The 22,166-nt window shown below is 36.5% G+C and overlaps 2 protein-coding genes across 4 annotated transcripts; one reads left to right on the top strand and one right to left on the bottom strand.

Moving 5' to 3' along the window:
- Positions 1-830: 830 nt before the first annotated feature.
- LOC137964604 (putative pentatricopeptide repeat-containing protein At5g06400, mitochondrial) lies at positions 831-5,231 on the bottom strand. The gene is given in 4 exon segments (XM_068811369.1): positions 831-1,320; positions 1,961-3,567; positions 3,569-3,890; positions 5,044-5,231. Coding segments are annotated over 3 exon segments (1,749 nt in total). The 5' UTR covers positions 3,643-3,890; positions 5,044-5,231; the 3' UTR covers positions 831-1,252.
- Positions 5,232-5,657: 426 nt separating this feature from the next.
- On the top strand, positions 5,658-19,862 carry LOC137964591 (phosphatidate cytidylyltransferase 1-like). 3 transcript variants are annotated; one of them, XM_068811368.1, is made up of 14 exons: positions 5,658-5,964; positions 6,891-7,033; positions 9,933-10,064; positions 11,440-11,693; positions 12,178-12,329; positions 12,594-12,735; positions 13,744-13,900; positions 16,564-16,611; positions 16,710-16,796; positions 18,533-18,661; positions 18,748-18,804; positions 19,081-19,161; positions 19,403-19,509; positions 19,622-19,862. In XM_068811368.1, exons 3-13 carry the CDS (start codon positions 9,990-9,992, stop codon positions 19,502-19,504), a joined length of 1,284 nt encoding a protein of 427 aa, XP_068667469.1. In that variant the 5' UTR covers positions 5,658-5,964; positions 6,891-7,033; positions 9,933-9,989; the 3' UTR covers positions 19,505-19,509; positions 19,622-19,862. The 3 variants fall into 3 exon arrangements, with proteins under 3 accessions (XP_068667469.1, XP_068667467.1, XP_068667468.1); XM_068811366.1 differs by lacking the exon at positions 19,622-19,862 and having other exon boundaries at positions 19,403-19,602; XM_068811367.1 differs by lacking the exons at positions 5,658-5,964; positions 19,622-19,862 and adding an exon at positions 6,144-6,452 and having other exon boundaries at positions 19,403-19,602.
- Positions 19,863-22,166: the final 2,304 nt, after the last annotated feature.

Below are 22,166 nucleotides of genomic sequence, written 5' to 3'. Positions count from 1 at the left end.
TATTGTTGCTCTGGTACTTGTTAGAAATTATTAGAAACACACACGACCAAAAGGCTCAATTCACGCATAGTTGCTTCATATTCGACCTCTAGCATTACTCTCTGGATGTGGTAATTCCTCTGCCTACTCATGTCTAAGTAGATGTGAGGAAGCACCCGAAGGCTAAGAATTTTCCCTTAAGTAGGCTTTGCTGGGTTATTTTATTTTATTGCAATTCGACATTCCAATTACAGAAACATAATCATGCTCTGTAGGATTTGAACCATCTATCGAGCTGAATATTTGTTATTCTAATTACATCGCATACTAAACCACTACTTCATATTCTTTTATTAGTGTTTGTCATTTCTTTTTCCAGCTGCTGTGACTCATTTCTCCCCAGTCCCAACAAACAAGCAGCAGGGCTTAACATCATAAACTTATTAGATGAGGTCTCCTTGCTTGGAGAATTGAACTTAATTACAAGAACCTGAAATGGATCAATATGTTAGGCAAAGCAGAGGAGAGAGAGAGAGAGAGACTGTCATTCAATCTCTCCTCCCTAAGTTTCTCACGGAACGTTTTGACTTACTCTTGCCCTTCAGAACAGATTCACTGAAGACTACAATGGCAAGATCAAAACCCCACCTAGTTACACATGCTCAATGGACAAAGATCCTCAAAGCTGTTACTTCAAATTTCTAGGGGACCTTGTCCCAGAGATTTCAAGATTCATGGCAGAGAAATTAAGCTTCATATAAGGTCCTAGTCTTGTGACAGAGTCAGGCAGATCAATAACATAGACTGTATATTACAACTGGCAGTTTAAGGAAGAGGTTCAATAAATAGCCATCAGCTTGAAATATCTATTCAACAAGATGTTTGATGAGCCAAGCCGGAAGATGATACACTTGTGATGCCACTGAGCAGCCCATATAACTACAGATTCAACAGCAGTCAAATCTACGTTGCCCACATGTAGAAGCAAATAATGCTTTTTTGCCTAATATGAGATGGCAAGAAACTTTATATTTGGACCAAGAATTTCATCAACACATCCTAATCAATTGATATCAAGCCTAGGAAACTGAATAAATAGTTTACAAATTAAATCCACATGAAACAAGCTTATGTGTCACGAATATAACTGCTGCACAATGGAAAAACAGAAGAACACGTTATATTCACTTTTAGCTTCCAACTTATCTGAGGAAGACCTCTAGCTCTCCTTTTCCTACTGCCTTTGATGCTAGTTGAAAAGAACAGTGCATTCTCAGGTAATATCCAAGCCATGCAAGGGGATAGTCCACATAGACTGAAGTGAGTATCCTCTGGAGACATCTGCCAAAAATGTTAAGGCCCAGAATCCTTAGCTATATCAGAAATATCCTCTGCTTGAAAACTGGCAGAACATTAAGTTGAAGGGTCATAAAGCAGACAAAGCATGGAAGTTCGCCTATCAACACATCAATAAATTGTCTTGCAACCAAGAGTTTATCAAGTTGCACCACCAAAGCCATCAAGCCGTTGAGTGAATATCAACAAGAGATCTATGTTATCAGCTTAAGGTTACAGTAAATAGCCCACTAACACAGTTTAACATCTACACCAATTAAACACCCAGGATGGAAATCTTCATTTTCAAAATAATGAAGCTGTAGATTAAATGATGAGTCAGTTCGGAACAGGTGAATCTAGGTCTTCCTAATGCATCAACACCCTCTCTTAAGGACATGCCTTCACCAGGTCCTGCAAGAGAAAGTGCCATTGAGTAGACATGCCCTACCTAGAATCCCTGTAAAAGGCAAATGAATCGATTTATAAACTAAAAATGACTGAAATAGGAATCAGACAAGATATTTTCTTTTATTTGCAAGGGTCCATTTCCTTTGCATCACAGTATAAGCTAGGTCTGGCTTGCCTTCCCTATTTAGGCCAGCAAAAACATTCCTAAAATTAACACTACTGGGGAGAATACCACCTTCCAACATTTCAGAGAGCAGATGAAGGCCCTCTTCTGACCGCCCTATCTTACACAAACATTCTATAAACAGGGAATAAGTTTTGAAATCTGGAGATGGTCCATCATTTTTCATTTGATGATATACATTCCAAGCATCAGAAATCATTCCTTCATTCAAATACCCTCTGATCAAAGCAGAGTAAGTGATGACAGTTGGCTCGAGACCAAAATTTTTCATTTCTTCAAATATTGCCAAACCCTTTTTGATCTTTCTATCCTTGAAAAAGTGCACCATCAAAGATGTATAGATATGGACAGTAGGTATATTCCCTGTCCTTTTGATTTCTTCCACCTTCTGTAAGGCCTCATCAACTCTTCCTCTTCTCAGTAATCCATGAATGATAGTTCCATGGATGTATTCATTCACTCTACCTCCGAGGGATTCAATCTCTTTTTCTAAAGCTAAAGCCTCTTCCAATCTCCCAGCTCGGGAAAGAGCTTTAATCAACAAAGAATAACACACTTGAACTGAAAAACTTCTCTTACATAACGATGCAGCACTTCTTCTAGCATCAGCTAGCTTCCCCGTTTCACATAAACAACACAAGTATGTCTCAACCAGTTCTTTGTCTGGCAGATACCCCGTGCCAATCATCTCCTGGAAGATTTTTAGAGCTTCATTAACCTTTCGCCCTTTCTTTCCACAAAGGAATACAATCAGGAACTTGTACGTACTTCCATCTGGTTTGCATCCATCATGCTTCATCTCTTTGAATTTCTTTAAAGCAATTTCAGTCAAACCAACTCGACCATATTGAGCAATCATAATCGTCCATGTGTTTGCTGTAACAGACAACCGCTTTCTTCTCATTTTGTAATAAAGTGCTCTCATATGTTTAAAATCTTTAGCACTTCCAGCAATTTTAATGGCCATGTTGTAGGCTTCAGCTGTGATAGAGCAACCAGGTTGCTCCTCCAACCATTTGAAAAACCTCAACGCAAACTGACCATTCCCCTGACAACCTCGAAGAATGGCTATAGAAAGTTCAGGTGTGAATTGAATTGAGCTTTTTTCAAGGGCTTCTTCTACCATAGCCCAATCTCTCGAAGACAATATAATTGCACAAACCTTTTGAAGGTCATTACTACTAGAGCTCTTTTGCAATGGTTCTAGTAAACGAAATGCATGTATTTGGCTGGAGCCCAGCTTCTGCTTGTTTGAATGGTTTGATATTTCAACAATCTCTTGACAAGGAGTTACACAATCATCAGAATTTCCAGAGGACTTACAAGTTTTTCCATCATAAAGTTTAAAGTTCCCGAGAATTTTGCTTACTTCAGCAACTTTTGCCATATCTCCATTCTTCACCATCAAGGATATAACAAGCTGACATATTTTATCTCCTGGATTGATTTTAGCTAAGAGCATTTCATTTAGAACCTTCAAAGCATCATCTGCTTTGCCAACTCTACATAGCTCCTTAATAAAAACCATATAAGCTTTCCATGCAGGTTTACTATCCTTTTTCTTCATATTTTCAAAAGATTCCCATGCTCGAGACATACGACCATTCCGTACATGCCTGGCAACCATGGCACTTAATGCCATATCATCAGGTTCAATACCTATTCAGCATTTCCTCACATAGATTACATGCTTTCTGGTAGTTTCTTGACTTGAGAAGATGTTGGATTGCCATGGTATTGTATAAGCCAATGGCAGGTTTCCAAACTCTTAAATTCCTCACATCACTTCAAAAGCATCTCAAAGAACCAATATTGACCACCTTTTCATCATAAAATTCCTTCCCAATAACTGCTTTTCTACATAATGTGGATTGACTCATATGCCGTTTCATCGGGTTTGGTATTACTTTCTTGTGGCTTGAACCTCCATTCATCAACTGTACTGCCATGAAGAACCTTACCAGAATAGCTTAAGCAGTATCTGAAATCCATCAAAATAGATGAGAGCATTGAAGAACATGAACAAAACCAATAGAAAAATGTGGAAATATGAGACAGTAAAAAAATTCGGGGGAAAATGGAGCAAAACAGAATCCAAGGAGAGTATAGAAAGAAGAAGGCTTAAATGAAGCCGTCCAAATCAATCAATCTTATGTCTTGGCTCCACTTAACAGAAATATGAAACAACATAGAAACCGCAAAAAGAAAATAAACTCCGGATTCAAAGGGAATTTTTTTTCTTTGAACATTGGTTGGCTTTATTGCTTTAAGATCAAATATTTAAGGAGGGACTAACCCTCAAATTACAGAATGAGGAGTGAATTCCACTACTAATCAGCTTTTGGAAACTCCCCCTTTTTAAAAAAACAGGAAATTATGGGCATCATTCATAAGAAAAGGATAATTGGTTAATTCTTAGAAAACACACGAAATGAAGAAACCATTATTGGTTCATAGAAACTGAAGATATCAATTTTTACCAACGAAAACTTAAAACTAGATGCACTTCAGCGCCTTTATGAGAATGTAAATTAAAGACGCGAGTGAGTAAAGCAAAATGAATTCCCACGGTTCAAATGCTTCATTTAGAAGTACCGCTAGTGAAAATTGCCGTGAAGGTTAAAATGCGGTCCATGAATATTTCATTAACGCAGTAAATAAAGAAGTGAACAACAAGCTAAAGTATTCTGCGTGTAATATTCTCAGAGCACATTTTCAAAAAAAAAAAAAAAAAAAAAAAAAAAAATCTCAAAGCAGGCCAGTTGTTCTCATGGAAGAAAAGAAAAAGGGTGGATTTAAGGGCAAAACATTAGGAAGGAATTCCACCAAGTGTGGATTCGACTTTAATAGAATGAGAGTGACGTACTCTCAAAATAGACAAGAGAAGGCAGAGCTTCCTCCTCTTCTCGGCGAAGATAGGATGATAGAAAGTTCATATTGTGCCTAACCTGCCTAATATGAGTACAACAAAAAAGCAGGAAATTGTAGCAGTAATCACGTATGATTTCTAAAACTTGTCCAAAACAAAATCACATACATCAAAATAAAATTTTGATCCAACAACGAATTAACAAAGGCAAGCAAATCGAAATAGAAACCAAGAATCTAAAAAACAGAAGGACTGAGGACCTTACCATCTCAGAGGAGCTACTAATCAAATGTAAAAGGACATGAGAAGAAACGTGAAGCAGATGAGAAGATTAGGTGTTCTTAGGTTGCTACGTAGTTGAAAGGACGCTCGAAGGTCCGACGGAAGAAGCCCCCCGGCAGCGGGAGAGAAGGCAAGGTTTGAAACAAAGGGTCGACGGAGCCCGAAAACTATTTCTTCTTCTTTCCCATTAGACCGTTAGTGCAGAAGGGGATTCCATTTCTCAACAGAAATTGTAAATAATGGGGTTTTATGATTTTTACTTGCAGAGACCTGTAATTCCGTTAGACTAAACCCCTCATATTGCACGAACTGAATAAATAAATGAAATAAAATAAAATAATTTTTTTTTCTAAAAATATATGAACTGTTAAGAAAAGTAATTTATTTGCAATTTACCGCTTTGATTGATATGTTCATAATAATGTGTAAAATCACATGTTTTTCTTAATTCGAAAAATATGAATTATAATATTAAAATATTTAAGCTAAATAATTTTTTAATATTATTTTTTTAACCGGACCCACTTTTTCAGGTTTGCTGTTTCATGTTTGGGAACCTGAATAGTCGAGTTCTCATCCTCACAGTACAGAGGGCAATGTTACCGGCCATCTCCATTTTTGTGGCTTTCGATTCGGATTCTCGGAATGCCGACGAGACGCTTGAAGCATCGACAGTGGTAGAATCACCTACTGTCCAGGTCAAGCACAAGTAATCGGCATTCCGCAAGGCAGCAAGGCTCAGCGGACGAATCTCTTCTTCTTCAAATTCAGTCCCAAATCTTGCTGAGATTTCAGAGACCTTTTTTTTCTGGTTTTTCTGTTTCTTTTTTACTGCGGTGAACGGAGGCTGAATGTCATAGACGTTCGAGGATTGACAAATCAGTTTTTCAGAAATCACTCAAAGGTAGTGACTCTTGCTCTTGTGTGACGCTTTTCGCGCTGATTGAATGCGCTCTCTTCTTCAATCTATGGACAGCATATCGGCTGCCTCTGTTTCGTGAATTCGATACTTCCGAGTTGATCTCTTCGTCGAGGCTCGAGAAATTTCTGTGTTTTTTTTTTTTTTAATTTATCATGGTTTTGGACTTCTGGTTCGTGTATCGGCCGCGAGAGTACGTGGCGGACTAACCTCGGATTAATGGGGCCCAAGTAAACCAAAAGGAAGAACGATTCGAATGAATCGATCAATCCACCTGTTATTCTCTCTGCCTACTACCTTCTTCCTGAAAATTAAGTTTAGCAGCTTTTGCTTCCATAACCTAAAATTCGAGATCGAGGCATTTTTTCTTCACCCGTCGCAACCCTCGGCATAAGTTTACGTCTCTCTTAGTCGTGCATTTCGTCGCCGGACGTGGTCGTCTCCTTTGCCGAACACTGGAGCCGTGGTCGGAGGTGACCTCTTTCTCTTATTTCTGTGACTCATGTTGGAGCGTTATTTGTGCTACTGAACTGAAATCAGCAGTCTACTCCTGCCCCATCCGGATGTTAACTTGCCAGTTAGAAATAACTTTTTTTTTTTGTTTGCGTAAAAATTTCTTAGTATTTCTGCGTGACTCGTAGACTTGAATTTCTGGCTTTTCTTGTGAGGAAACAGTCTTGTCGGGTTTAGTGGCGATTCTACTCATGGTTTTAGATTATAGGTGGAGTCATTCTAATGAACTGACGGTAAAGAGTTCAAGAGTTCAGACTGCTAAAGTTTTGCGTTAAGGGGTTCTCAGGTTCATGAACTAGGTTATCGCGTGCTACGTCTTCCGAACAAATAAACTCAACTGTGCTTTTTCCTCTCTTATTGCTGCCATTTTTTTCTTTTTTAACAGCATGTCGACGCAGGTAATCTGATGGCCGCAAACTGAAGCCACAGCTGAATATTACAATGTCAACTTCTTTTGAGCCGATGAAAACCCGATGTGGACTTCCGTCGTTTACCTCATCTGAAGATTTTTGGCTTCCAGAGACCCCAGACGTCTGAGCTCGTACTGTCATTTCTCTCGTTTCTCACTTAAATGTTATTTTTGTTCTTTATGATGCATTGCCAGAGATAGTCCTAAAGCCCGTGGCTTTTATTTTCTGTCTTTATTAAGGAAATGTCAAACTGGAAACTAGTTTCAGGATTCCTCTTATTTTGGACATTCTATTTAGTTTCCTGTAAGAAGTGTAAGAAGCTAGGTTGTGGCTGTGCCAAATCTGAGGTCCTACTGACATGATTAAAGAAGTTGGTAACGAACCATGGATAGATAGATAAGATCTTGTTGATCTTTTGTGGGAATGGAATTTTTTTACATTAAAGGGAGAGATGATTAAATGACATAGGCCAAGCAATTGCAAGCCAGTGATTTCACTCACTGGCTGAAGTAGTTATATATATGTTTGTCATATTGCAAATGGGACTCGATGATTTATTAGATTGCACTCCAACAAGTCGTACCTTACTTTATCAATTTGATTTGGCAATTGATGTTCACCACATCAGACACTTTTCTTTTGTACTTACATATAACCTAATTGTGGGAACTAAAGTTAGTTACTAGAGATTTATATCCTGTTTTAATTGTGGGAGCTAAAATTAGTTACTATCCTTTATTTAATTGTGGGAACCAAAGTTAGTTACTAGAGATTTATATCTTGTATTTACATGTAAATGTAATTTACCATGTGGAGAATAAAGAAAATGAATTTTTGTTTGTCTACTACTAACATAAATAGAGTAGGTTGATGGGATGATTTTGAAAACAACCTGGCTGATTACCAAGCTTCAGTGCTTTTCTTCCTTTGGTGGGTATATCTATTTGTGAACTGAAATGAGCTCAAATTATTCAAATTGGGGTTTTTAAATGGTCTTCTAATGGTAAGTAGAGTCAAGGTGCTGCCATCTCAAAATGGAGTATCATTTTGTTTGTGGCTACATCCTTATCAAAACTAACTGCAGTTTATGCCTTGTTAACTAATGCAGGCTTCTGCTATTGTATCCATAGAAGATGCCCTTTTTGGTATATGTGTCACTGTGAAAAAAGGAAATTGTATAAATAATTTTTTCTATTTTTGTTTGGATTAATAGTTCTAGTACATACTATTTTGAATTATGCATGTCAAAACTGTAGTACCTTCTGAGAATAAAATCTAGGGAGATTATTGAGGATAATCTGGAATGAGCATCTGGACTTTTTAAACAGAATGATCACTTACCCAAATACCCTTTTTCCTTTTTTGATGCATTTATCCCCAAAGCTTCCTTCCATACTTTCTCTCCCTAATCCTTGTAAGCGTTTATATTAGATGTATGGGAATATTTTGGTGGGGTTTCATAACTTAAATGCTTCAGTAGAAGTTGAGCACTGAGCAGCTCCAAGCCCCTTTATTTAACATACCTTCTAATGAAGAAACTGAAGATGGTCCTGGTTCGCCTTCTTTCAAGATGAGTTTTGAGCATTCAATAGTGTTAAAGCTTGGGGAGTCTATTTCCTGGGGCTTCCCGGACTTTTGGTCTCTATCACGCCCAAAAAAAAAAAACCCTTCAATATTCAGACTCTGCTCATGGAATCCCATTTCCCTAGATTCTCTCATTTAAACTCCATTGGTAACTGTAGAAAAAATGTATGCTTCTTTGGTTGTGGTGCACTCATTGAGACCAGTCGGCATCAAATACAAGCTCATTGTTTCTCAAATTGTCTTTATTGTAGTGTTTGAGTTATAATTTGGACCTTATAGCTCTCTTTCTTCCTGTCCATGTGGTTCCAACATATTGTGTGAAAAACAATCTAGTGACTATCTTAAGACAGAAACAGCCTTAGGGAGCCCTCAGAATACATATTGTTAAAATGTATTTTAGTCATTTCCAGTGTTTAGTATTTACTTCTGGAGCCAGCAGTAGATCATATATCATGTTTTGATCCGATGGTTCAATTTTGGTTAAAATCTGATTTGTATACATCAGAGGATATGAGGGGTAATACTGTAATTATACTCATGTAATGACTTAAGTAAATAATACAGAAGAGGAGGTCGGCCTTTTGTCTCCTCCAATAGGTGCGTTACCTGCACTCTCTTCTCATCTCTCTATTCTCTCTTTTCTTCATTATTATTCGGCTTCGTCGGTTTTTTCTGTGTATCATTTCGTTGAAAGCAGCTATCTTGGAATACCTGTCTAGACATGTTATTGCTGTGAAAATCAATTGTTCGTAGCATCCATACAGCTGTCTGGCACTTCAGTATAAGGGAAAACACCAAGCACATCAGACCTGTACAAAATACTTTTAGATTGGTATCGTTTGAACTACAGGTTGCTAAACAGTTTGATCTTTTGATGTTTCTTTTTTTATTTTTTTCTGGAAGTGTTCCTTTAAGTTTCTTTGTAAAATCTCTCCGTTGTTCATTTTTTTTTTTATAGATATTACAATATGTTAAGAATTGTTACAGGTTATCTGGGTGATTTTTGAGTTGGTCTTTTTAACTACTTTACTGGAGTGAGTACCTTTCCCAACTTTATTACTTTGATTTGCTTCTGCACTAAAAAATTGTGTTACTTAAATGTCCGATGAAAACATTAACCATCTATGTATACCCTCTTCCCTTCCCTTCCCTTCAGTCACCTTTAACCACCTCAATGGAGGTTAAACTGAGAAAAAGTTAGACACCTGTGAAAGCTGTGTAAAACTTTTAAATGAAAAGAATGTTCTTAATACAGGGGAGGAAATATATTGCTTTTATTCCTGTAAAGGTAAAGCGGTGATCAGATCTTACTGGATCTAGGCAGCCTCTGCTATTAATGTAATATTTTCATTTTTAGTTTTGAAGGTAATGCCAATTTTACTGTTTCTTCCTTAAAGGTTATTATGCATATAGTTGTAATACAATTCTATATTGTTGTGTTTGTAGGTGTCCTTGTTTTTCTTTTACAGTCTGATTTTGAAGTTTGTGCAAGGTGCTGTGAATATGCAAAGAGATAATGGCACCAGCGTTCCCTCTACTCCCACTGGTCGCATACGGCACCGTAAGCGCTCAAGTGAGGTCAGCATCTCAAACATCTGGAGGGTGTTGCTTGGTTTGTCATTAAAATATTTAATGGCTTAAGAGTGTAATAGAAATGATTGTTCTATAAAAAAGAAAAACCAAAATTTGGTCAGTCTGGCGGGTTGAATTAAGTAGATAGAAACTTAAACTTCTGAATAGTTTGCAATAAATGAAAATGTGGGGTTTTAGGGAAAGCTGAATTTTATTTGAAAATGTGGGGTTTTAGGGAAAGCTGAAATACTAGATTGAGGAGGAAAAAAATATTTTTAAGAGTCACCTATTTTGCCATGATTGAGCAGATCAATTTCTGGAGAAATTTTTTGAAGTCAAATATGAATGGGTTTGGAAAGACGAAAAAGCATAGATATAAATGGCAGTTTTAATAGATGATTGTACCAGGTGGATCTGAAATGTATCTTCCCGGTTCAAATTTAAAGTCTAGTTCATTGCAAAGCTTTTTCCAGATTAAAAAATCTAAAAAAAAGTTTATCTAAATATGAGCATACAAAATTATTTATCAAGGGAACACATTTAATACCAACTCATCTAGTCAAGGTGACACATAAGATAAGCAACACATTATCAAGAAGAGCCAGTGTGTCGCTAATTTTTTCGAGTAGGAAAAAGGAAGTAGCATCACAATGTAACACCAAAATGATTTTGTTTCTAAGTTCCATAAAAAAACAAGTGAACAAACATTGATGAGTAGAATGGTGGACCGCTACAATGACTTGAGTAAGGAGGCTTTATTTTTCATTAAAGAAGCATTAAGATGCAGCCATTATTGTTATGGTGCCGCCTCTTCTTTTTCTACTTAAAAAGGAAAAAATAGCAGCACACTAGTTCTTCTTGCCCACATGTAGCTTATATGTTGCACTGACCAGATGAGTTGGCATTGTGTGTGCCATTTTGATAAATAATTGTGGATATTTTATGCTGAAATAAATATTTTTCAGAGTTTAAAATTTGAAAAGAAGCGTTTACAGGCTTTTTTTGGGTTCAGGTTTTCTTATTTGCTATTGCAAGATTCTTGTGTTTATTAAATGCTTTCATGTGGTATTAATCTTATACCTGGAGGCAGATGCCTAATTCATTAGTAGTTGTTTGGATCTCAGTAATAAAGGGTGAACGCTAAGTTTTTTTTTTTTGGAAATAGAGACTTAGCATTCACCCTTTATTACTGAGTTCAAAGAGCACATCATTTCTTTAGGCTCATTGTTAAAAAATCTAAACTTTTCTCATATGCAAGTTTGTTCTGCCTAATGTTCTCCCTGAACTGTCTTTTAATTTTTGTCCCAGCTCTGTTATCACTATGTACATGTTGAGCTTCAAGGAAATTGATATTTCTCATCTTCTTCTCTATCAATGTCAGGCTGTACCTGATGCAAATAAAGCAAGTGTAGGTCCTTTACTTGTCAATGATCAAGACAAATACAAGTCAATGAGAGTGCGAGCACTGTCCACTGCATGGATGATTGCAGGATTTGTATTTATCCTCTACATGGGTCATCTGTATATTTGGGCCATGATTGTTGTGATCCAAATCTTTATGGCAAAGGAGCTGTTCAACTTAGTCAGGAGAGCTCATGAAAGTACACATCTCCCAGGTTTCAGGCTTTTAAATTGGTATGTAGCATGGTCTTATTTCTAGTATAATTTGTCATAGTCAAAGCTTGTTTTTTTCTTTTCTTTTCTTTTTTTCCTTCTCCTGTGGATATTAGGTCTTGGTGCTTTCAGCAGAGCCATGACTTTTTTATTGATAGAAAAGTCTACTATCTTATTTATGATTTTATCACTGTTTCAGGCTTTTAAATTGGTATGTAACATGGTCTTATTTCGAGTATAATTTTTTCTTGGTCAAAGCTTGCTTTTTGGTTTTTTCCTTTTCCTGTGGATATTAGGTCTTGGTGCTTTTAGCTGAGCTGCGAATTTTTTATTGATAGAAAAGTCTACTATTGCATGTGTTAAAAAATTCAAATTTATGAGTTTATCACTGTTTCCTTGTTACATGACTTTTTATTTATTTATGTTTTTAATCTTATTTTTTTATCTTTATTTTGATTTAGTGATGGCAATTGGATAATATGTAATGGGTTTTCTACTTTTGCAGGCACTTTTTCTTCACTGCAATGTTGTTCACTTATGGGCGCTTTTTAAGTAGACAGCTCGTTAACACAGTGACATCAGATAAATTCCTCTATCAGCTTGCGGGTGTCCTTATCAAATATCAGATGTTTATTTGTTACTTCTTATACATTGCAGGTTTGTATTCCCTTCCTGCTTTGAGGTAACTCCTTTTAGTTTGACATATTTGGGTCTGTAAGGGATAGACCTGATACTAAATATACCATGTAACAACAAACAAGTTACCTTAATTTTGAGTTCTTGTTCAAGCACTCATGATTCATTTTTTTCAAAATTTTGTGGTTTGTCATTGGTGAAGTGCAGCACTTAATTTACTTTAGTCGATTTGGCCATTTTGTTTGTTTTGTGATGGTGATGTGAGTATTGGTATGTGGGATGCAGGATTTGTATGGTTTATTCTCACATTAAAGAAGAAGATGTACAAGTATCAGTTTAGCCAGTATGCATGGACCCATATGATTCTTTTGGTGGTGTTTGTACAGTCATCTTTCACTGTGGCGAATATCTATGAAGGCATATTCTGGTAACCTACCCTCCTTATGAGTTCATTAAATTATCCTTTTTTATTGAAAATACTTCGTTGAAGACTAAGGCATGCCTTTACTTTTCTTTACATATATATTTTTTAAATCTGATGATAAGATTTATTTTAGTTGGAAGGGAGGCCTTTGGTCAATTTTCTGCTAATACATTGTAGCCATGACAAATCATTTTGTCCTGTGGGTGCACTGAACAACACTGTCGGGTTTATATCAATCAGTCGTGTATGTAATAGAGTGATGCCTGTGGTATTCATGTCATGTGGCAAGCAATAAGGTTTTGTGCTGCTATTTATTTTCGTCTGGGCTCTCTGAGACTCCACTTTTCTTCTACGGATATGCCCAGCTCAATTGTCTTCTTTCTCTCCCACCTGGAGGTGAGTTAAACACTTGAACGAGAGAAGAAGACTACAAGAAAGGGAGTTGGAAGTTCAGAAGATTGGCAAAGAACTAAAGCTCAGCATAAAACAAACTAATGCTAGAGGGGGTGAGTTCTGGCAGCAGATGTTTCTGACTGTTAACATGATAATCACATTGTAGAACCTCATACTTTAGGAACAGCTAACAAAAAGGAGAGACGATGGCAAATGTAGGAAGAGATTAGGGTTTAGAGTGAGTGAAGAGAGAAGAGAAGAAGAGACAGAGGAAGTAGAGAGTGAGCTCGTGAGAGAGGCTAAGTAGGGATTTTCAGTGAATCCACTGATTTGACCATATGCCCTTCACTCAAAGATAACTAAACGGGAGCAATTTAGCAAAACTGAAATCAATTAACTTAGTTTTCTCCTACAATTCAAGTAACTAAGGTCGGCAAAAGTATGCCCTTTCTGTCAAGCTCTGGAAAAAACTGACCTTTAAATGAGTTTGTGAGAATATTTACTTCATGAGATATGTGGTCTCCACATTGTGTTCCTAATCTCAAAGTCTTGCATGTGAACGTGCTGTCATGTATTTGTTCATTACTTGCTCACTGGAGCTTAATTTGCAAAATGCAGGTTCCTTTTGCCAGCATCACTTATCGTGCTGAATGACATAGCTGCCTATATCTTTGGCTTTTTTTTTGGTAGAACCCCCTTGATCAAATTATCTCCTAAAAAAACATGGGAAGGTTTTATAGGAGCATCTGTGACCACAATGATTTCCGCTTTTGTGGTAAGTAACACACTACAATTTGCTAGAATTTTCTCTTGTCTTTTGAAGATTCTTTTATTGGATGAAGTTGTTTGTCCTCCAAAAGGATAAGAGCACATATGGTTTACCATATTTGAATTGTAGTTAGATAACTACTCAGCAAATGCTCTTCTCAACGAGTCATTACAGGCCACGTTTGGAACATTACCTAATTATTTATGCTTCTAGTATTTTCACATCCTGATGCATGACCGAATGTATTGGGGCCCGCATCAGACTGCTGTATTTTGCCTCTGGTTTCATGACATAGTGAGTCGACTTCCTACTGCACAGTAGTATTGCTTTGGGTGGATCTGAGTCAATACTGGGGGTCAGGCTCAGGCTCAGGCTTGACTCATCCTCAAACAGTAACATAATCTTTCCTGACTGCACAAATCATGTTAAGTGTGTTTTTTCTGGTTTAAAAAAACTAACTAATTGCAACCTTAAATGTTGTCATCTTGAGCAATTTATGCATAAATACACTGAAAATAAGCTTTCTTAGGCCCTTCCCACAGTAAACATGTTTTTACTAAATCATCTCCTATAATACAATAACCAAGATTTCAAAAAACATCATGGGTCTTAGTAAAACGGTGTTATCATGTGATCCAGACCACTAATATCCTTGAATTATTTTTAAAAAAATCCTTCAATTTATTTCTAATTAGATGACTCAAGGTTTGAAGCTAAGCTCCAATTAGATGGTCCAAGGTTTGGATCATCCTAACTGATGACTAGAAACTGGTATTTTGTGACCAGAGCTGGACGATCGTTGAATTAACTTCACATGTATGCATTGTCTGACTTCTAATTTTTCTAATATATTTGATGCAAGTCATACAAGTACCTTCCTAATTGGTCTTTTATTTTTTTTTCTGTCTGCCATTTTTTTTAACATTCTTCTAGGAGTTACTTGGGTTTGATCCAGGCCGCCTTTCTGTATCACTCTACAATACATTGTGTCCAAGTCCAAGATGTGAAACCCTGATTGTATATGATCAAATGACTGGATATGATTTGTGTGTGATAGTAGTGCATAATTATCTTAGTTATACACTGTGATGACCTTCTTTTTTATGTACTACTTGTGTATACATTTTACTATAATATTATCTTAATTTATTTTTCATTCCACAAGGTCTTCTTCTATATTGTTTTGCAGATATGTTAGCTTCTTAGGATATACTTTAATTGTCAATAATATTCACAAATTTACATGTACCTGTTTTTGCCATCATTTGGTTCATTGTCTTCCCATGCTTTTTCAAATGTTGTTATGCTGAAAGCTTGTCTTTTGACCTTCTTTTAAGAAGTAATGGAGTCATTATCGTGGAATCATTATCAGACAAATTTTCATTTCCCTAAGATTAAGTCAAAACATTAGAATCATTAAAAAGAACAAAATGATGTGCCTTCTGACTATGTCTTCATATTATCAGAGTTTGTTCCCCATGTTTCATGCTTCTGAATCTCCTCTCACACGCACTTATAAGATTTCTGTTCTGATGGAAGTCAGGTTAGGTATTGCTAATATACCGAAAATTCATTTTCAACAAACTGGCAGAAATAGATTCTAGTGTTGTATAGTTTCATTTACCATTTCAAAGAAAAAAAGAGTGAAACTATTTTAAAAAATATAGATTCATTCGAGAAGCATGTGGCATCTTTTTACTCAGGTCATATGCTCAACTGAAAATTTTGCAAAACATAAAAAGTATTTGTTCTGTAACCATTTAAGGAGTATAATGCTTTGCAAGAGTTGAAGAGAATAAAAGAAAAGAAAAAAAGAGGTGTTCCAGTTTCTATAGGCTTGTGAGGCTGATGTGTCATCCATTAGCCTGCTGATTGGATAAGGTTATGGGGCCATGGGTTGTGAGAAGATTCGTGTTTTTTTTTTTTTTTTTTTTTTTTTGCCATGAAACGTAGAACTGAAAGAAGGTCAACAAGGATCTAGCTTGCAGAGCCTGTTACTCAATATTCAACAATATGTTGAAAAGTTCATCCTGATTTGATATCTGTAACCAAATGGAGAAAAACTGTTTTTATGTTATTGATATTCCTTGAAAGTTGACTACACATGCACATACAGAAAATTCCTGTTAGAATTGAATCGTAGAGCTCATACCAGAAACTCCACCATGTGGCCATTGAGCCAAGGTCCAATCCAGTTTCTTCATATTATTGATAAACAATAGATAATATCTAATGCTCTACAGAAAAATAAATAAATAAATAGATGTCATGTTGTCAATTCATTTTTTGAATATCACTCAATTAAGGGAGGTTTGTTCGTTTCGGCTGTCATTGTCTGGTTTTGGCTGATAAAAGATAATCTATTGATTTGACATAGATTGGTTGGATTCAACTTGCTTGCAAGAAGGGCAAAACATCAGCTTTTTTATAAAAATAAAATAAAAAATGATTAGTAGAGTCCTTGTGCATCAGCCAGCCGTTTGCCTTAAACGTGAATGTGTGACTGCTACAATTTTGTGTGGTGAGTTTTGTGATAGATGTGTAGTTGCTGCAATTAGATGATCCTTGCCATCCTATGTATTTCCATTCTTTTTCCCATTGTTTTTAGGTGTTTATGACACTATTGAGCCTCTAATTTGTTGATGGCTTATAATGTTCTAATTCTGCAGCTTGCGAATGTTTTAGGTCGTTATCAATGGCTAACATGTCCTAGAAAGGTATTTAGTTTGACAACTTATGTTCATCCTTATCAGTGTAATTTTTTCTTTCCAGTCATAAAATTTTCTCAAATTCTACTTGTGTGTGATACATACAGGACTTATCGACTGGGTGGCTGCAGTGTGATCCTGGCCCAATGTTTAAACCAAAGTATCATTCTACAGCAGATTGGGTACCTCAATGGGTAAGATCTAATTACGTTTCTTTACATATAAATGCTCAATGAATCATCTTCAAATAATGTGACTATTAAAAAAGAATAGTGGTTGAGCCTTTCATTGCGGGTTTTGATTACATGTATACATGTTCAATATGATTAAGTACCTGTGAGATGTTATTGCACCTTTTTTTATGCCTACTACCATTACCTAATACTTGTTATTTGTGTTCTGTGCAACGGAAAAAGGATAAGCTACTGAAAATAAATTAAGGGAGTTCAACTAAGGACATCCTGCAAACTATTCTTGGCATTAATAGTAATTCAGTGATATGACAAAATCCTCTACAAAGGTAATACGCTGCACTCTGTGTGGCCTATGTGATTGTGTAGAAAAAGCTAAGCCAACCCACCCCAGCTATGTTTAACTTGCTCCAAAACCAGTAATATTTGTGATCCATGGTAAAATTTATGGACGTTGAAATCTCATTATTCAGTCTCAATGCTTGTGAAGCATTACAAGCAGTTTGGTAGATAAAGAGGTTAACTTTCTTGACATGCTAACTTACAGATAAAGTTTGTAAAATGATGTTTAACGAATGTTCTGCACACACCAGCAGCCCTGATATTTGGAAGGGGAAGCAGCTTGTCTTTGAAAATTGTTTAGAACATATCTAATAGTGTTCTAGTCGGTGGAGTATAAGTTGTCAGTTTTTCCTTTATGAAAATATAAGTTGTTAGCTTTTCCACTCATTTCCTTTCTTCTTGAGAACTTGGACGCCCCTTATATGCATTGAGGTCCAAAATCCTCAAAAGTAAAAGTTTTTGACATTTGGATGTGGTTGAATTAACTTACCACTCGCTGATTCACTTGGCCAATGATGGAGCTTGTGTGGGACTTTTGCTGTGAGTATCAAGTTCTACATGTTGGACCTTTCATTGTGCGTAGAATACTAGAGGAGGAACAATTGCTGGAGGGAACTACAAGTCTTTTGCTGCTTGGAGACTGGTGATTTGGACTTCCCTGGGTTGTTTGTTCATTGCTTCTTAAGGCAAAAGCAAGTTGGTTAAGTCACCCAAGATAATGACAATGTCAGCTCTACATGTGGGTCATGCAGTTTTCATATTCACTCCTATTGAGACCTGATCTTTCATGGTGTAAGTGCTTATGAAGAAGAGTGATAGTTGCTCCTGGTAGTGACCAATTTGATGTCCTTGTTATCACACTTGTAGGTCATGACCTACGAGATTGATACTCTTTTATCTATTGAATGCTCGTTTATTTCAGCTGCTGCAGACTGAATACGGGGTAATTTTGCCAAGTGCAATTTTTGGACTGAACACATTCAAGTCATTTAAATAGAGCTGGCTGCAAGTAAACCTCATCAACAGACACTCTAATTTGGTACTCTTTTGATTTTATAAGTTAAAAATATCTAGAAGTAGTGCAGTGATCACTTATATATAGAAGGTGAATCCACTTATTTATAAGAGATTTGGTGTGTTGTAACTGCTTGATTTTCTGTGAGATAGGAGCTTATGTCCGCATGGTGTACTACTGAGTCGATCCTCTGGTACTACTAAGTTGATCCTTCTCAATCTTAGCCAGATCGATCGTTTCCATTCCCCTCTTCTTGTCTTTAATAAAAAAAACTAACAAAAAACTTATTGACTTTTTAAGAATTTTTTTGCTTATGACAGGGTTGATCTTTCAGATTTTTTGCTTATTCAGTTTTTATAATGATATTCATGCTAATTTACAGTTCCCTTGGAAAGAGCTTTCAGTATTGCCTGTACAGTGGCATGCCTTAGCACTTGGTCTATTTGCATCAATTATTGCACCATTTGGAGGCTTTTTTGCTAGTGGTTTCAAAAGGGCCTTCAAAATTAAGGTTTGATTTCCTTTTTATTGTTGAGTCCTCAAAGAAAAGCTACATATTGATGTTATTGACGTTATACTTTTTTCATTTGTATGCAGGATTTTGGTGACAGTATACCTGGACATGGTGGAATTACGGACAGAATGGATTGCCAGGTGATCTAGATAGCATTTTTACGTGAAAGTTTAATTAATACAGGCAGGAATTGGTTCTAACTAATAACCATGGTGATATCTTTGGTGATCTAGTGATCCAGTGTGACTGACCTGCTTATAAAAGGTCACCAGGACACCACTTTTTTTTTTTTTTTTTGGCCATTTTTGTGCATGAATCTTGGATGCTTTAAAGTGGTCTGTTTGAAGGACGTGGTGAGAGCAAAATAGTTGTTGAGATTTTATATCATATGTTCTAATCTTATTGCTTTTCTGTAGATGGTGATGGCGGTGTTTTCTTACATATATCATCAGTCATTCATTGTGTCTCAAAGCTACTCGGTCGATATGATTTTGGAGGTAATAAATGCAACCTTTGATCTTCTGCGTTGAAGTAGGATTCGGCTATGCAGATCTTCTTCTGTTCTACTCTTGCCAGTTTAAACAACCACTGAATAAAAGAAAAAGTTATTGTATTAAGATGACACTTAACTTTACCTTAAGAAAAAATGTTACATTGACCTTAAAACTTTCTTGCTGACTATACTGAAGTTGTGTTCCAATTCAAGCACTGCAAACTTACCAGCGAACTTTTGGTTAGGTTCTTGTGCAGATGTTGAGAAACCTGTCTGTGGAAGAGCGAAAGCTTTTCTTCAAGAAGTTTGAGCATGTGTTTGAAGAAATGTTATTAGAAGCACCATGAGCGAGGTGTAACATTGGTTTTAAATACTGTTTCATGTACATAATTGATTTTCATTTGTATGCCCCTGTGCTTCAATGAAAACCGAATCTTTCCTTCCACCATCTTTTATGTCTGCAGTGCTATACGATTCCCCGAGTTACCTGCGTGAGAGCGAATCTTAACATGGAGGAGATTCACCTGTATGAGAACTGTTATTGATCCCGCCCTGCTGTAATCATGTTTTCTGTAATGCAAGCTTCTCTCTTGAAGATGCAAGAGGCTGGGAGAGAGATCAGCGGAACTCAAAACATTTAGATTTATTAAAATTTTCGCACAAAAACTTGCCATGGGTGGCTTTAAACCTTTTTCATGTATCATTTACCCCGTAAGATTTTGATCTTGTATCCATAATGCATGTGATTGATCTAAGGTTTGATCCTCTGAAAGCGGTTTTTGGATGCTTTCTTTTGCTAATATTAATTGATATTGCTGGAAGAACATATAACTAAAACTTTCTTTAGGAACCACAAGCGGACATTTCCTATCAACTAATGTAGAAATCTCATTTTCGTAGCTCTTTTAATTGCATTTATTTTCGGCTTTCTGCAATTTGTTCAAAACTGAAGGAGCTTTTTTAGATGTTGTGCTTCCTGGAAAAATCGTCCCTTTAAACCAAATCTGTTTAAGTTGCAGAATATAGAAAACCTTGATCCAGTGTAAACAAAAAAAAAATGGTTCTATGATCACAAGAAGATTTTTCAGAAAGAATCGGAAAGAAAAAGAAAACGAAATCATGGATTTGCAGCCAATCAAACAAGCATCCAAAACGCTTCCTTCTCTATTGCCACGTTCATACATGTCGGCCGATTCATCATTGGATGCTTCTCAAGTCTTTACATCACCCACATTGAGCATGTGATTCTCCTCACCTGACCACCTTTTTTTTTTTTTTTTCTGAAAAGGATATCAAATAAAATCGGCCGACTAAACCAGAACCAATCAAATCCAGTTCATTGACCGAGTCCAAAAAATAATAAGACTCAGAAACGAGTCAAAACGAATCGGATATATCAATTCATGACATTTCCCCTTCGTTAAATCTAACATGGATCGAGGTAACAGTACCCACTAGGACCCTGCAATCTTTTTTCTTTTCATTTTTCCTCTAGCAGCCATGTGAAGAACCAAAAAGGAGGCATGGGTCTGGAGAGAGAGAGAGAGAGAGAGAGAGAGAGAGAGAGAAAAGAAAGGTAGAAATGGACATATCAGTTGTATTATGACACTTCTTTTTAAGACCTGACATTTCCTACACTTTCCAGCTTCTCTAAGGGACCCCCCCACCCTCCACCTCCCACACCCACTTCAAATTAAAAGAAATCTGCTTAAATGTAGAGAAAACTTCATAATCTTTTGAGAAGAACATGTAATCAGACCTGAAATAACTCATTATGATAAGCTTAGTAAACTGTAGATTGCTTCACAAAATGGGGAGGGGAATCTCACAAAAGAGTCAAACTTCAATCTTATTTTAATGTTCATCTCGTGGCTCAGAAAAGTTCAGAGATCCAATGGGTAATTTTGTCGGTGGGCAGACAAGATCCAGTTTAACCCGTGATCCAATGTTAATTGAAGGGTTATTTTTACTCTGGGGAGATCAATGTGGATAATTATCTTTTGAACAAATTGATTACATGATTGTCTGTCTTTGTTTCATTGAACAAGTTTCAAAAAAATTACATTTTGTATCAGGTTTCAATATTTCTATTCTCCGTTCATGTTTTTTATAGTTGCCTATTAGCACAAACACATCTTTCTGAAAGAAGAAAAAAAATCGAACTAATATAAAATTCAGTCATGGGCACTTGAATAGGACTCCAAGCCTCTTCTTCCTTCACGACAAAACCTTATCCACACTAAGTGATAAGGCTGAACAAGCTTCTCAACATGGAGGAGGGTCTACTTACCATTGTGCATTTTAGAGAAGGTCACTGTCGTTAAAAAAGGATAGATAAAGTGAAGAGTGGGTTGGGAAAAAGGAGGCTCGTGCTATGTCTCCCTAACCACTTACACCACCACCTCCAAAGTTGCAACTCACCTCATGCCATCTTCTCCTTTCTTAGTTTTTCTTTCTCCCTTTCTGCCATTAAAGGGGCTTAATTACATTTCAGGAGCTTAAATCAAGGTTTGTTACACTCTAAAACATGTATTAAACACATGATTATTGAATACCACAAATTCGAATTCATTCAAACAAAACTAAGCATGAAGCAACAAATACTAGGACAAAGCCGATGAATGTTATCAATGTGGGAGTTTGAATGAGTTTTCCCAATAGTGCTAAGTACAAACTACAACATGGCTGCAAGTACTTGGTTAGGTGATTTTCTCTTAAGGTTCTTTATACTCCTTTTAATAGAAGACAATCAAAAACTGTTTATTCTTGTAATCCCTTATCAATGGAGGATTCTAGTTATTGTTAAAGAAATTCAAGTGGGTGATCCTCGTTTCAGGATTTTAAAATTTTGAAAGCTTGGGAGTAGTAAACAGAACCGAGGGTGAGCATTAATTGTAAGTAATGGCTTTGTTTAATCCATTTGCTTGAACCTCTTGACAATGAACTAACATAACTGTTTTGGTTGGCTGGTCAACCAAAGTTTGGAGAGCTACCCGTGAGTTTTTTTCT

Source organism: Aristolochia californica, unplaced genomic scaffold (assembly GCF_029961685.1).
Source record: "Aristolochia californica isolate CCGP_79_NKW_82.1479 unplaced genomic scaffold, dmAriCali1.0.hap1 SCAF_1, whole genome shotgun sequence".
Classification (NCBI taxonomy): domain Eukaryota; kingdom Viridiplantae; phylum Streptophyta; class Magnoliopsida; order Piperales; family Aristolochiaceae; genus Aristolochia; species Aristolochia californica.
Note: the sequence above shows the minus strand (reverse complement) of the source record. Positions and strands in the feature narration are given on the sequence as shown.

Bases quoted from the DNA above. Each gene is read 5' to 3' on its own strand.
- LOC137964591 (XM_068811368.1), top strand. From the start codon at position 9,990: ATGCAAAGAGATAATGGCACCAGCGTTCCCTCTACTCCCACTGGTCGC. The intron at 18,662-18,747 runs GTTTGATTTCCT...ATTTGTATGCAG, and splicing joins AAAGGGCCTTCAAAATTAAG to GATTTTGGTGACAGTATACC. The intron at 19,162-19,402 runs GTAATAAATGCA...ACTTTTGGTTAG, and splicing joins CGGTCGATATGATTTTGGAG to GTTCTTGTGCAGATGTTGAG.